At 37.1% G+C, this 13,504-nt stretch overlaps 1 protein-coding gene across 2 annotated transcripts in view; it reads left to right on the plus strand.

Moving 5' to 3' along the window:
* USP8 (ubiquitin specific peptidase 8) overlaps window positions 1–13,504 on the plus strand; it is a 66,265-nt gene that overhangs the window by 42,411 nt on the left and 10,350 nt on the right. The window contains exon 11 of one of the 2 annotated variants that reach the window (XM_038580402.1): window positions 10,756–11,337. The exons of the other annotated variant lie outside the window; for it this stretch is intronic. Within the exon in view, the coding sequence (XP_038436330.1) occupies window positions 10,756–11,337 (582 nt within the window). The remainder of the gene's footprint in view (window positions 1–10,755; window positions 11,338–13,504) is intronic. 2 annotated transcript variants of the gene reach the window in all.

Below are 13,504 nucleotides of genomic sequence, written 5' to 3' on the forward strand. Positions count from 1 at the left end.
ACCAGTTTCACTTCTTTACAAATTTGGACACCTCTATTTCTTTTTCCTAACTGATTGCTGTGCTATGTTGAATAAAAGTAGCAAGAGTGAGCATCCTTCTCACTCTTATCTTAGAGGAAAATATTTTAGCATTTCACTATTGAGATGTTAGGTGTGGGTTTGTCATATACTTCCTTATTATGTTGAGGTATGTTTGCTGTATACTCAGTCTGTTGAGAGTTTTTAGCATAAATGAATAATACATCTTTTCAGATGCTTATTCTGCATCTACTGAGTTGCTCATATGGTTTTTATTCTTCATTTGTTAATTGATATGCCAATATTGAACCATCCTTGAATCCCTGGAATAAATCCCTTTTGATTGTGGTGCATGATCCTTTTAATGTATTGTTGAATTCAGCTTGCTAATACTTTGTTGAAGAGTCTTACAACTCAGTTCATCAGGGCTGTTGGCCAGTAGTTTTCTTTTTTGTAGTGTCTTTGTCTGCTGTTGGTATGAGGGTAATGCTGGCCTTGTACAATGAATTTGGAAGCATAACTTCCTCTTTATAAATTTCTTGTAATAATTTGAGAAGAATAGGTATTAACTCTTCTTTGGTAGAAGTCACATGTGAAGCCTTCTGTTCCTAGACTTATGGTTGTTGGGAGTTACTGATGACTGACTCAGTTTCATTACTAGTACAGGTGTACAGCAGAGATAATTGTGGGTTAAGTTCCAGACCACCACAGTAAAGCAAATATCATGATAAAGCAAGTCCAGTGAATTTTTTGGTTTGGTTTTCTAGTGCACGTAAAAGTTATCTTTACAATGTATTGTAGTCTGGTAAATATGCAATAAATAGCATTATGACTAAAAAAAAAAAAAAAACAATGTACATCTCTTAATTAAGAAATAGGTCACTGCTAGGCACCTGAGTGGTTCAGTTGATTAAGCATCTGCCCTTGGATCAGGTCATGATCTCAGGGTCCTGAGATCAAGTTCCACATTGGGCTCCCTGCTCAATGTCAAGTCTGCTTCTCTTTCTACACCTCCCCCCTGCTTGTGATCTCTTTCTCTTTTATGTTCTCTCTCAAATAAATAAGTAAAATCTTTTTTAAAAATACTGCTAAAAAATGCTAGCTATCATTTGAGATTTCAGCAACATGTATTCTTTTTGCTGATGGAGGGAGGGTCTTGCCTCAATGTTGGCTGTTGATTGATAAGGGGCAGTTGCTAAAGTTTGGGATAGCTGTGGAAATTTCTTAAAATAAAACAACTGTGAAATTTGCTGTATCTGTTAACTCTTTCTTTCACAAATTATTCCTTTGCAGTATGCAGTACTATTTGATAGCATTTTCCCCACAGTAAAACTGCTTTCAAAATTGGAGTCCATCCTCTCAAGCCCTGCCACTCCTTTATCAACTAAGTTTATTTTATATTCTAAATCCTTTGTTGTCATTTCAGCAATATTTACAGCATCTTCACTAGTAGATTCCATTTCAGGAAACCACATTCTTCATTCATCCAAAAGAAGCTACTGTTCATCCATTCAGGTTTTTCATGAGATAGCAGAAATTTAGTCATATCTTCAGGTTCTCCTTGTAATTCTAGTTCTCTTGCTATTTCTACCACATTTCAGGTAGTCTACCACAAGACTACCAGTCTTGAACTCCTCATAGTCATCTATGATTCTTGGAATCAGCTTCTTCCAAATTCCTTTTAATGTTGACATTTTGACATCTTTCTAGGAATTACTAATGTCCTTAATTTAATGTGGAATGGTGTAGCCTTTCCAGGTTTTCAGTAGACCTTGCCTACATCCACTGTAGGAATCACTACTATCTATGCAGTTCTAGCCTCACCAAATGAATTTCTTAATTAAGACTTGAAAGTTATCATGACTTCTTGATCAGTGCGCTGCAGAATGGATTTTATGTTAACAGGCATGAAAACATTAATCTTTTTATAATCTCAATCAGAACTCTTGGGTTACCAGGTACATTGTCAATGAGCAGGAATTTTTTAAAAGGAGTCTCTTCTGAAGAGTAGGTCTTTTTGTGTGCTTAAAATATTCAGTAGGGATCCCTGGGTGTGGGGCAGCGGTTTAGCGCCTGCCTTTGGCCCAGGGCGCGATCCTGGAGACCCAGGATCGAATCCCACGTCGGGCTCCTGGTGCATGGAGCCTGCTTCTCCCTCTGCCTGTGTCTCTGCCTCTCTCTCTCTCTCTGTGTGACTATCATAAATAAATAAATAAAAATTAAAATTAAAAATTAAAATATTCAGTAAACCATGGTGTAAACAGATGTGCTGTCATCCACACTTTGTTGTTCCATTGATAGAGCACAGGCAGAGTAGATGTAGCATCATTCCTAATGCCCCTAGGATTTTCAGAATGGTCAGTGAGCACTAGATTTAACCGAAAGTCACCAGCTGCATTAGCCTCTAAGAAGAGAGTCAACCTGTCCTCTGAAGTCTTGAAGCTAGACATTCACTTCTCTTCTCCAGCTATCAAAGTCCTAGACAACCTCTTGTCCAATATAAGACTGTTTCATATATATTAATTATCTTAGCTAAATCTTGTAGATAACTTGCTGGAGCTTTTACATCAGCACCTGCTGCTTCACCTTGAACTTTTATGTTAGGCATCTGCTTTCCTTAAACCTCATGACCTAAGCTTTGCTGAAATCAATTTTTTTTTTTTTTTCACCCAGCTTCTTCACCTCTTTCAGCCTTCATAGAGCTGAAGAAAGTCAAGGCCTTACTCTGGATTAGGCTTTGGTTTGTGGGAATGTGGTTGATTTGTCCCTCTATCCAGACCATTACAACTTTCTTTTTTTTTTTTTTTTAAATATTTTATTTATTTATTCATGATAGTCACACAGAGAGAGACAGAGAGGCAGAGACCCAGGCAGAGGGAGAAGCAGGCTCCATGCAGGGAGCCCGACGTGGGATTCGATCCCGGGTCTCCAGGATCATGCCCCGGGCCAAAGGCAGGTGCCAAACCGCTGCGCCACCCAGGGATCCCCCATTACAACTTTCTTATATAAGCATTCAGGCTGTTTCACTTTCTTATTCTTGTGTTCACTGGAATAACACTTAAAATATTTTTCAAGAATTTCTTTGTATTTTCAGTTTGGTTTTTTGACACAAGGCCTAGCTTTTGGCCTATCTCGGCTTTTGACATGCTTTCCTCATTAAGTTTAATTGTTTCTAGCTTTTGATTTAAATTGCTAGATGTCAGGGTACCTGGGTGGCTCAGTCAGTTAAGCATCTGTCTGACTCTTGATTTTGGCTCAGGTCATAATCTCAGGATTGTAAGATCAAGCCCCACATCAGGTTTCACACTCAGGATGGCGTCTGGTTGGGATTCTCTTTCTCCCTCTTCCTCTGCCCCTCTCCCTGCCTCTTTCCCCTTCATGCTTTCTCTCTAAAATTAAAAAGAATATATATATATATATATATTCACAAAAAATCAAAGTGATAGATGACTTTTCCTTTCACTTGAACACTTAAGAAATCATTGCAGGGTTTTTCACTTATCTAATTTCAATATCGTGTCTTGTGGAATAAAGAGGCCCAAGGACAGGGAGAGAGACTGGGGAACACCTGGTCCATGGAGCAATCAGAATATATGCAGTAGTTTTTAAATCATATGGATGTGCTTCATGGCACTGGAAAAAAAGTAACATTAAAGATCATTGATCATAAATTACCATGACATAAAGTAACAATAAAATGTTTGAAATATTGTGAGAATTACAAAAATGTAACACAGACATGGAGTAAATGCTATTGGAGGAATGACACTAATAGACCTACTTGACTCAGGGTTGCCAAAAACCTTTAGTTTTTAAAAAACATAATGTCTGTGAAGTGCAATAAAACAAAGTATGCCTGTAATCAGTCTATTCAGATTTTCTGTTGTTCCTGATTGGAAGATTATATTTTTTCAAAGAATTTACCCATTTTTCCTAGTCCAGTGAGTGTGTTGGCATGTAATTTTTTACAATCTTCTATAATCTTTTGTATTTCTGTGATATCAGTTGATATTTCTTCTCCTTTATTGCTGATTTTGAGTCCACTTTGGTTTTCTTGATGAGCTTGGCTAAGGATTTATCAGTTTTGTTCATCTCTTCAAAGAACCAGCTCTTGATTTCATCGATCTTTTCTATTTTACTATTTCATTTATTTCTGCTCTATTTTATTCCCTTTCTTCTGCTATTTTTGGGCTTTGTTCTCTTTCTAGTGTATTTAGGTACAAAGTTAGAGTTTTCTATTTGAGATTTTTTCTTGTTTCTTGAGGTAGGCATATATTTCCATAGACTTCCCTCTTAGAACTATTTTTGCTGTATCCCAAAGATTTGAACCATCGTGTTTTCATATTCATTTGTTTCTGTGAATTTTTTAATTTCCTTGAACCATTTGCTCTGTTTGTTTTCTTTCCTAATTTTTTCTTGTAATTCTAGTTTCATACTGTTATGGTTGGGAAAGATGCTTGATACGATTTCAGTCATCTTAAATGTATTGTGACTTGTTTTGTGGCCTAACATGTGATCAGTCCTGGAGAAGGTTTCATGTGCACTTGAAAAGAGTATATTCTGCAATATGGGCATGGAATGTACTGTGTATGTCTGTTAGATTAATGTGGTCTAATGTGTCCTTCAAAGCTACTGTTTCCCTCGTTTATTTTCTGTTCTGGATGATCTGTCCATTGATGTAATAAGTATGGTGTTAAAATCCCTTGCAATTATTGTATTAAGATCAATTTCTTTCTTTATATCTGTTAATATTTGCTTTATATATTTAAGTGCTCCTAAGTTGGGTGCATAGATATTTATAATTGTTACATCTCCTTACTGGATTGATCTATCATCATAGAATGACCCTCTTTGTTTTAAAAAATATTTTGCTTGATAAAAATGTTGCTACCCCAGGTTTTGGGGTTCTTGTGTGTTTTGCTTCCATTTGCATGGACTTTCTTTTTCCATCCTTTCGCTTTTAGTCTGTTACGTGTCTTTAGGTCTGAAGTCTCTTGTAGGCAGCGTATTAGATGGGCCTTATTCTTTTATCCATTCTGCCACCCTGTGCATTTTGATTATAGCACTTAGTTCACTTACATTCAAACTGATTATTGTACTTACTGTACAGTATGTACTTACTGCCATTTTGTTAATTTCTTCTGATTGTTTTTGTAGCTCTTTTCTGTTCCTTTTTTCTTCTCTTGCTCTCTTCCCTTGTGATTTGGTGACTTTCTCTAATGTTTTATTTAGATTCCTTTCTCTTTATTTTTTCTTGTATCTACTACAGGGTTTTGGGTTTTGGTACCATTAGGTTCATATATAACATCTTACATATGTATATAAACACACACACACAACCAATATATATTAGGTTGATGGTCACTTAACTACAAACACATTAAAACCAGGGCATTTTAATCCATCCCACCCATATTTTATATTCCTACTCCCCCCCCCCCCGTTTAAGATATTTATTTTGGGTGAGAAGAGAGCATATGCTAGAGTGGGAGGAGGGGCAGAGGGAGGAAATCTTCAGGCAGACTCCCTGTTGAGTATGAAGCTCAGTCTCACCACCCTTGAGATCACAAACTGAGTTGAAACCAAGAGTCACATGCTTAAGCAACTGAGCCATCAAGGTGCTCCTCCACATTTTATATTTCTGACATACTTTATATGTTTTATTTTTATAATTCTTTATTAAAAGTATACTTGATTTTATTACTTTTGTCATAATCTCCATGGTAGCTTTAGAATTTATTCCCTACCTTTACTATGTTTGATTTTACCCAGTGAGTTTTGTTTTGTTTTGTTTAATTTTACTTCTAGTTATGGCCTTTTCTATTTAGAGTTCATTTAACCTTTCTTGTGTGGCTGGTTTAGTGATGGTGAACTCCTTTAACTTTTGTTTGTCTGGGAAACTCTTTATCTCATATTTAATTCTGAATGATAACCTTGCCAAGTAGAGTATTCTTGGTTTTAGGCTTTTCCTTTCAGCTGTTGAATACATCATGACAGTCCTTTCTGGCCTGCAAAGTTTCTGCTGAAAAATCAGCTGATAGCCTTAGAGAGTTTCCCTAATAGGTAACTTTTTGTGTCTCTCTTGCTTTAAAAATTCTCTATCTTTAACCTTTGACATGTTAATTATTATATCTTGATGTAGATCTCTTTGTTTCATTTTGTTTTGGGTTCTCTGCTTCCTAAACCTAGATTATCTGCTTTCTTCTCTAGGTTAGGAAGATTTCAGTTATATTTTTTCAAATAAGTTTTCTGCCCTTTTCTCTTTCCCTTTACCTTCTGATAGCCCTGTAATGCAAATATTAGTACACTTGATATTGTCCCAATCATCCCTTAAACTGCCCTCTTTTAAGTTTTTTTTGTTGTTTAACTTGAGTGATTTCTACCACTCTGTCTTCCAGATCACTGATCTGTTTTTCTGCATTTTTTAATCTGTTTTTGATTCCTTCTAGTGAATTTTTCATTTCAGTTACTTTCATTCTTCAGCTCTGATTGGTTCTGTTTTATATTTTCTACTTGTTGAAGTTCTACTTGTTTATTAAAGTTCTTAGTGCATTCATCCATTTCTTCTGATTTTGGTGAATATCATTATGAACATTACTTTGAACTCTTTTATCAGGTAGATTGCTTATCTCTGGTTCTTTTTCTGAGGTTTTATCTTGTTTTTGTTTTGAACATATAGCTCTGTCTCCTCACTTTGCTTGACTCTCTGTGTTTTTCTGTTAGGTAGGTCAACTGCCTCTCCCGGTCTTGAAGGAGTGGCCTCAGGTAGAAGATGCCCTATGGGCCCAGATGTGCAGTCTCCCCCTAGTCACTAGAACCAGGCACTCCAGGGGTATCCTCTCTGTGGGCTGTGTGTGCCCCTCTGATGTGGCTAGGTTGAGACTGCTACAGGAATACTTAGTGAGCAGGACTGGTCTCTTGTGGGTGGCTGAGAGGCCCAATCACAGCTGTTTTGGGCATGCTGCTGAGTAGAACTGACACCTCTCCCACGCCAGTAGGAGTTGCTTTAGGGGACTACTGTCTTTGGCTGCCTACCAGGTGTGGATGAGCAGGAACTGCTTTGGATGGGCACCTACCAGTGTATGCACATTGGGCAGGGCTGATCCATAGAAGAATACAGGTAGGATGAACGGTGGTAGCAGGGCATATGGAAAGAGTGTTAGAGTGGTGCCTGTAAGCACTTCCATTCTTGGAGGGAGTCCCTATAGATCCATGCCCCTACTGCACATACCCTAAAATTAGTTAATATATTTCCTTCATGTATGTCCCAGGTGCTTTTCAAACTCTTAGCTTTCTGTTTGGTCTGGGAACAAGTGAATCTGTGGCCTGGCACTTTTAAGAGCAGAGTCTCAGTGTTCTCTGGCCCTTGTGCTATCCTGGAGATAAGCCCCATTGATTTTCATAGCCAGATGTTATAGTGGCTCATCTTTCCTGTACAGATCCCTTGGGTAAGGGTGCCTAATGTAGGGTGTAAACCCCTCCTCAGGGAGGACCTCCACATTTGTGATTATTCCTACCATTTGTATATTGCCGTAACAGGTGTGTAGGTGTTGACTGCCTCTGCCTGCCCCTCCTACCTTTCTGAATGTGGCTTTTAATTTATATTTTTAGTTGTGGAAGAGCTGTTTTGCTAGTATTCGGGTCATTCTCAGAGAGTTTGTCTATATTTATTTTTTTTTTTTAATTTTTATTTATTTATGATAGAGAGAGAGAGAGGCAGAGACACAGGCAGAGGGAGAAGCAGGCTCCATGCACCGGGAGCCCGATGTGGGATTCGATCCCGGGTCTCCAGGATCGCGCCCTGGGCCAAAGGCAGGCACCAAACCGCTGCGCCACCCAGGGATCCCGAGTTTGTCTATATTTAGTTGTATTTTTGGTGTGTCTGTGGAAGGAGGTGAGCTCAGGATCTTCCTACTCCACCATCTTGATCCCTGCTCCAACAGTCACATTTTAACAATAATTATTTAAATGATTTTAAATAACCAGTGTGTCACTATAAAAATGCAGCTTTTTTCCCCTCTGCATTTTACTCAAAAGAAGGTAAACTCATTCTCCCCTATGAATTTTCCAATAAGATTTTTTTTATAGCATTCATTTTTAAATTTCTTTTCAGGGGGATCCCTGGGTGGCTCAGTGGTTTTAGCGTCGCCTTCAGCCCCAGGGCACAATCCTGGAGTCCGGGGATCGAGTCCCACATCGGGCTCCCTGCGTGGAGCCTGCTTCTCCTTCTGCCTGTATGTCTGCCTCTCTCTCTCTGTCTCTCTGTCTCTCATGAATAAATAAATAAAATCTTTAAAAAAAAATAAATTTTTTTCAGATGTATTTCAACAGTATTTCACATTTGAAGTGGATTCCATTTGATTTGTGCAACAGGCTATGAATAGAAAACTTTTTGTCGTGAAATGAGATAGTTCATTTTTTCATTTTTTTAAAGGTCTTCTGCTTTTAATATTTCAGACTAAATCTTCAGATAGATAAATCTTTTTTAAAAAGTAAAAACAAAAAAAGCAAATCTCAAGACTAAACAGTATTTGTTTGGGCAACTCTTCTAAAAACATGAATTTAAGAAATTGAAAAAAGAGCTTATGTTATTGCACTTCCTTTAAACTTGATCAGCATGTTATTTGAACCATAATCCTCCTGTGACTTTCTGAGATATGTGCAAATTTACCTAATATATTTTGAGGTTTTTCTATGTGAAAGACAACATAAATGTTTATAAGTATGATTAAGCTATGGATTCTATCTGATGTTTAGAAGGAGAGACTTCTACAAAGACAGCAAAAATATAAGGCAGAATGTCATAATTGCTCAAGTAGTCACTGGAGCACAGAGCAAGGAAAGAACTTTTGACTGAGGGTATCAGGTCTTCATGGAAAAGGCAGTATTTTTATCTGGGCTGCTATAAGAGTACAATAGGATTTGAGGATTAAAGAGACAAGTAGAAGATTTTGTGACTAAAGGAACAAAGCATGCTCTGGAACCAGTGAGTAGTTTTGACATGCTTAGACACAGCTCTCTGTTGGAGACAGACAAATGTGATAGTAGATAAGATTGGAAGATGGACAAGAGTCATCAAGAGATATGCTATCAAATTGGAATTTTATCCTGTAGGCACAAGGAAACTTGCAGAATTTTAAAGTTGAAAGTAACATGATAATAGTTATGCTTTTAAAATGAGAGTGAAATAGATTGAGTTAAAATGTATATGGAAATATTTATTTTGGTTCCTGTCCACTTTTTATTATCCTTATCCTCATAGTGGTTCTTCCCACTTCATTCTCAAATGTAGAAAAGAAGAGGAGGAAATAGATTTTTAAAGAGGCAAAAAGAGAAATGAGGAACAAAGGAATGATTTCTTCACTATATTCTTCACTATATTGCAGTCTGTACAATATGTTTTATAAGAACACCATGCAGGTTGTTACTGGCAGATATTCTTATAAATTTTTATACTTGTTTCAGTAAATTGCATTTTCAAAAAAATGATCTTAGGATCACTTCTAACAATTTTATAGGGTTAGTATGCTATTAAAGTGAGATAATAAACATTTAACTCATTAATTTAGGAATTTAGATGGTTTTTTACCTAACTTGTAATTAGTAACTTACCTAAGTTATGAAAGTTGTTATGGAATATTTTATTCATTCCCTTGGCAACATATTTATTTGCTCTGTGTCAGACACAGTCTTTACCCTCCTGGAGCTTTTATGCTAAGAGGGAAGAAAGATTTTAAACAAGTAATTATAATATTTATTAAGATCCCAATAATATTATGAGGGAAAAGAAGAGGGTATTAAGAGACCATACATTAGGGGACTGGGCTATTTTGGGGATTTCGGAAATCTTTCCTAAGGGAGAGATATTTCAGCCATGACCTAAAGTTGTAATAGGCATTATCTAGATGAATAGCTGGTACAAAGGCCTGAGTTGGGAAGGAGCATGCATCTTTGAAGAATTAAAAAGGCAGAGGTAGGCGTGGGAATGTGATATACTTGATGTATAGAGTGGTCTATGAGATTAGAGAAATAGGTAGAAGTGGGACCACACAGGGCCATCCTATGCATGGTAAAGATTTTAGATGTAAACTGAGTACAGTGAGTAGCTGTTTACATTCATGAGGAACATAGTCATATTTCTTTTAAAATGATTACTCTGGCTACAGTGTGGAGATTAGAAGGGAGGTAAGAAAAGAGGTGGGACAACTAATTGGAAACAATGTAGAGAGTATGTTGGCATGGACTTGTTTGGTGGACAGGTAGAGGAAGAAAATCATCAGACTGCATAAGGGCAGGCGGAGGACATAAACTCAATTTTCTGGTATGAGCTACGATTTGGATAGGGGTTACATCATGAGATAAGGACCATGTTTGTAGGGGAATTATTACGTAATCAGTTTTGACCATGTTAGATTGGTGGTGTGTATGTGAGACACTGACATGCAGATGTTGAGTAAGCAATTGGATATGTGGAAATGGAACTTAAATCTAGGTATGGCCAGGTTTTATGTTTTAGATGAACTCTTCCATGTACAGAACATATCATGGTGTATTGAAAGTATGGAATCAAGAAGTAAGTACCAGGTGCCTTATGAGAAATCTTGACAGACACAGATATTCTGGCATATGTTGCCTCCATAAAGTGACTATTCTTTCAGAACAACTTGATTTCAAGAACTGAGGTTACATTCCTGGACTTTGACAAAAAGAGGTTTTGCTCTGTTTTTGTTGATGTAGATTGATCGTACTAAAAAACCAGCAGTCAAATTGCCTGAAGATCATAAAATAAAATCTGAAAATAAAGATCACGAGCAACAGTCTCCTCAGGATGGAAAAGTAGTTCCTGATCGTTCCACAAAGCCAGTATTTCCCCCTCCGACTGCCATGTTAACAGATGAAGAAAAGGCTCGTATTCATGCAGAAACTGCTCTTCTAATGGAGAAAAACAAACAAGAAAAAGAACTTCGAGAAAGGCAGCAAGAAGAACAGAAAGAGAAACTGAGGAGAGAAGAACAAGAACAAAAAGCCAGAAAGAAACAAGAAGCTGAAGAAAATCAAATCACTGAGAAGCAACAGAAAGCAAAAGAAGAAATGGAAAAGAGAGAAAGTGAACAGGTTAAGAAAGAAGATAAAGAAACTTCAAAGAGGAGCAGAGAAATAACAGGAGTAAAAAGACAAAGTAAAAGTGAACATGAAACTACTGATGCCAAGAAATCTGCAGAAGATAGGGGCAAAAGGTGTCCCACCCCAGAACTGCAGAAGAAAGCAGTGGGAGATGTGCCCCATGCCTCTGTGGCAGGAGATGCAAATTCAGGCAAGGTGAGCAGAAACAAACAGTACAAACTGCCAAGTAAGTGAAATAAATTGTGTTATAAAAAGATGACACCAGTGGCATTCCACAAATAGGACAGATCTTTTAAGTAATTTTCTAGTGGGCGATTTGTACTGATCCATCTACATTTGCTCTTCTACTCTCCTTTGGTTGACTGGGAGTAGGGTTGCTTTTTTTTTGTCTATGAAATGCAGTATTTTTTAGCAATTGAGGTAACTACACTCTTCATTTTTATATGTGCTGTATGTTCATCAGAAGATTTGAGTGAAATACAATCTTCCTCTCAATGTGGAGGATTTAGGTGCCAAATACGTATATGATAGAGCTTGTGTCTACTTAAAATATGTCCAAAATCAATGACATCTAAATGGTCCAACATTTATCTTTGTGTATAGTGGTTTTTGTGGTCACGTCTATTGTCAGTTTGTTTGCTGCTTCATCTAATCAATAATATTGACAATGATCCCATTAATGTTGCCTTTTTCTACCCTTGGTTATTTCCCAAAATTCATTCCCCTAATTTTGGGGAACATTTTTTTGTTGTTCTTTAACCTAATAATAACATATATGTTTTTTATTTTGTTTCCTGTATTATACAATTAACAATGCCTTTCCCTTTAAAATAGCAAGAACAGTTATAGCTTCTGTTTATAGTTCTGAAGCAGCAGTTCAGGCATAAACCAATATTAACAATTCATATTAATGGTGTACTTATCTGGGGAACACTTACCTAGTTAACCTTAACTATCAAAAATATAGCCCTTTGGGCACCTGGGTGGCTCAGTTGGTTGAGCAGCCAACTCTTGGTTTTGGCCCAGGTCATGATCTCAGGGTCATTAGATTGAGCCCCTGTGTTAGGCTCTGCACTGGGCATGGAGCCTATATAAGATCCTCTCTCCCTCTGCCCCTCCCCCACCCCATTCACATGCATGCTCTTTCATAAAAAATGTATAGATCACAAACAAAAACCTTCCAAACACCTAAAGTTAGGGAAATGAAGCCCATGTACTAAATGTTCTCACTTTATTCATGGGAGGCTCAGAATTGAGCTATTACAATTTAATTATTGTCCATTGAGTAGCTGTTATACACCAAGTATTTTTCCTGTATTACTTTATACTTCTAATGATAAGGTCATGAGGTATTCAATTCAGAAATAAAGTTGAAACTTAGAAGTTAAGTAATTAGCCTCAGGGCCTATGTGCAGTAAGATTCCAAAGCCACTTCCTTTCTATCTTGGTTCACTTAGGGGCAGGCAGTCGTAAGAAGTAAAAGCATTTATGCCAGATAGCCCTACAAATCTAAATAGCCCTGTGATTATCACATTAGTTTTTGATGTTACTTATTATATATAACACATTGAAAAAATTGTGTGTGTGTGTATATATATGTATATATATGTGTGTGTATGTATATATATATGTATATATATACATACACACACACACACACACACGGTATGCTTTTAAAAGTAGGCAAAATATTGGGCAGCCCAGGCGGTTCAGTGGTTTCGCGCCGACTTCAGCCCAGGGCCTGATCCTGCAGTCCCGGGATCGAGTCCTGTGTCGCACTCCCTGCATGGAGCCTGCTTCTCCCTCTGCCTGTGTCTCTGCCTGCCTATCTCTTTCTCTGTCTCTCTCTCTCTCTCTCTCTCTCAAATAAATAATTAAGATCTTTAAAAAATAAATAAAAGTAGTCAAAAATACATAATTTATTCTGGAATAAAATTTATTAAAATTATCACAAATATTTAGAAGTTTTTACTTTAGTTATTTTTAAAATAAACTATAAAATCAAAGTGAATTCTTTGAAGGCACCTATGATAGGTTCCAAGAGGATATAAAATGGATTTTGTACTTTTGAATATTTTTCTGTATGAATATCTTATAATCTCTCCATTCTCTTCAGTATGTTCATTTTAGGAGAACATGACCACTTTGAAGGCAACCAAATCATGTGAAATTAAAATAAAAGAACAGTGTTCCAAAGAGGTCATGGTGAATATACACTGATGACCAGCAACTTATAGTTGGCCTTGTATCATGAGTCAGTGCTTCCCTATCCACCATGATATGCACACTCCCCACCATTGATCATCAGTTTCTTTTCTTTTTTATCTTTAATGTTAGGAAGTCCCACAGGGGCTCTATCACC

Source organism: Canis lupus, chromosome 30 (genome assembly GCF_011100685.1).
Source record: "Canis lupus familiaris isolate Mischka breed German Shepherd chromosome 30, alternate assembly UU_Cfam_GSD_1.0, whole genome shotgun sequence".
NCBI lineage: Eukaryota > Metazoa > Chordata > Mammalia > Carnivora > Canidae > Canis > Canis lupus.